The sequence below is a fragment of the Nansenia antarctica genome, assembly GCF_963989245.1.
Source record: "Nansenia antarctica genome assembly, chromosome: 2".
In the NCBI taxonomy this organism is placed as follows: Eukaryota; Metazoa; Chordata; class Actinopteri; order Argentiniformes; family Microstomatidae; genus Nansenia; species Nansenia antarctica.
The window spans coordinates 3715529-3718028 of NC_137675.1; the positions used below are offsets into that span (position 1 = coordinate 3715529).

The 2500-nt window shown below is 45.3% G+C and overlaps 1 protein-coding gene across 1 annotated transcript in view; it reads right to left on the bottom strand.

Moving 5' to 3' along the window:
* Positions 1 to 2500, bottom strand: part of LOC308151815 (ADP-ribosylation factor-binding protein GGA2-like) — a gene marked incomplete at both ends in the record, with an annotated part of 32836 nt that overhangs the window by 23768 nt on the left and 6568 nt on the right. Inside the window, 1 exon segment of the mRNA XM_080524705.1 lies at positions 208 to 306. Within this exon segment, the coding sequence (XP_080380831.1) occupies positions 208 to 306 (99 nt within the window).

Consider the following 2500-nt stretch of genomic DNA (forward strand, 5'->3'; position numbering starts at 1 on the left):
CTCTGCTTTGACTGTTTTAAACTCCTACGTCCTCGTATATTTTGTCAAATTGTTTTTATTCATATTCCTGTAAAAGTGCATTGTGTTGCATACGTGTGTGAAATGTGCTCTTTAAATAAAGTTTGATTTGATTCCATTCCTTCCTGTTACTTTTTGAAAAAACAACAACAACAAAAAACAAACAATGGTAGTCACGGATACGGTTACCTTTGGCGACAGAACTTTGATGAGCTCGTTCAGGAAGCGGAACTTTGCCGCCTCGGATTGGAACGGCTTGCCACAGTTGTTCATGCAGGCTTCTAGAACCTGAGACATGGAGGAGACATGGATGAGACATGGATGAGACATGGAGGAGACATGGAGGAGACATGGATGAGACATGGATGAGACATGGAGGAGACATGGAGGAGACATGGAGGAGACAAGGAGGAGACATGGAGGAGACATGGAGGAGACATGGAGGAGACATGGAGGAGACATGGAGGAGACATGGAGGAGACAAGGAGGAGACATGGAGGAGACATGGAGGAGACATGGAGGAGACAAGGATGAGACATGGATGAGACAAGGAGGAGACAAGGAGGTGACATGGAGGAGACATGGAGGAGACATGGATGAGACAAGGAGGTGACATGGAGGAGACATGGAGGAGACATGGATGAGACATGGATGAGACAAGGAGGAGACATGGAGGAGACATGGAGGAGACATGGAGGAGACATGGATGAGACATGGATGAGACATGGAGGAGACATGGAGGAGACATGGATGAGACATGGATGAGACATGGAGGAGACATGGAGGAGACATGGATGAGACATGGATGAGACATGGAGGAGACATGGAGGAGACATGGAGGAGACAAGGAGGAGACATGGAGGAGACATGGAGGAGACATGGAGGAGACATGGAGGAGACAAGGAGGAGACATGGAGGAGACATGGAAGGATGACACCAGGGGGGTATTCCATCAATGTTGCTCAAGGAAAATCCAGGCTTAAGTCTTGCAAAATGTATCAAAATAAGCCTGGGTTTTGATGGAATACCCCCCTGCAAGGATGACACGGTGATGATGTCATGAACCATGTCAGGATCATTCAGGAAGTAGAGCTGTGGTTACAGGAAGTAGAGCTGTGGTTACAGGAAGTAGATCTGTGGTTACAGGTAGCCTAGAGGTCAGGGGTGTGTGTGCAGGAATGACCACATTCCAAACAGTTGATTGAGGATTGATTAGCGAATAAACATTTTTAAAATGCCACATGAAAGCAAATGAATAACATGGAAATGTTAACTGTTGAAGTTGAGAGAACGGTCAAGGTAACAGTGAGGGTTCCATTTTAAATATTTAAATAACAGCGGTTAAAGTTAGGGTTAAGGATAGGGTCATCCCAAAGATCCCAGTGAATTAAACTGGAAGAGGCCATTTATAACAGTTAAACAGTATAAGGTTATAACAGTTAAACAGTATAAGGTTATAACAGTTAAACAGTATAAAGGTTATAACAGTTAAACAGCATAAAGGTTATAACAGGTTGTCCTCGCTGGGCAAACCAGCAGCCGCCGCAGAGGGAGGTTAATCTCAGGACGCTCCCGGACGGAGCGCTATAAAAAAACTATTTATCCCGGCTGCTCTAACGCTGCGTGCACACCGCGGACCGTGACCCACCGTTCTGGCGCAACCTGGTGGGATGGACTTGACGTACTTCAACGTGCGATGCAGACGCAACAACTCTACTCGTGTTGCTAGCGAAGTTTCCCACAGAAGTGGGGAAGAAAACGTCAGATCAGATATATAAACGGGTTATTTTGATAAACTGGACACATTTTGTGAATATATGTGTGGTGGCCTGGGAAAACCCTTCACATGGTGGCATTTTGACATTTTCATTTTTTTATATTTCCATAAATTAGAAGTTCTCAGCTATTCATAACTGGTTGAATGACTGAGATAGCCCTTTATTTAAAAAAAAGTTATGAGCATTTTAATGTATCATGTCAAAAAAAGTGAAAGATGAGAAATGCTGCCCCCGACTCCTTTCTCCTCCGAGTCGGGGGAGGAGCCTATGCAGATCGGCCGGTCTCGTTTGTCTGCTTGTGATCCAGCGACATCCGACGGGTTTTCCCAGGCCACCACACATATATGGTTACTTTCTCGCCTGAAAACATATAAAAACTTCATAAAATGACATATTAACACTTGTAGAGCCAAATTACAGATTTTGGCCAATGGCGGCCAAAATTGACGATTTAAAATCTGAGGCGAGAGCTCCGGGCAAGAAACTACTTCCGGTTTACTTCCGGATCCAACGCAACGCAAAAAGCAGAAATTTTTGACTGATTGCCGCACCCTGACGGTCAAGAAACGCAATGCAGAGCAAGGCAACTGATCAACGCAACGGCCCCATTGAGATGAATGACTTCCGGTGCAACGCAATGGCCCTGTGTGCACGCAGCTTTAGACTGTTCAACAGCAACTAAAGTAGTAGTCGGGGTCAAGGCT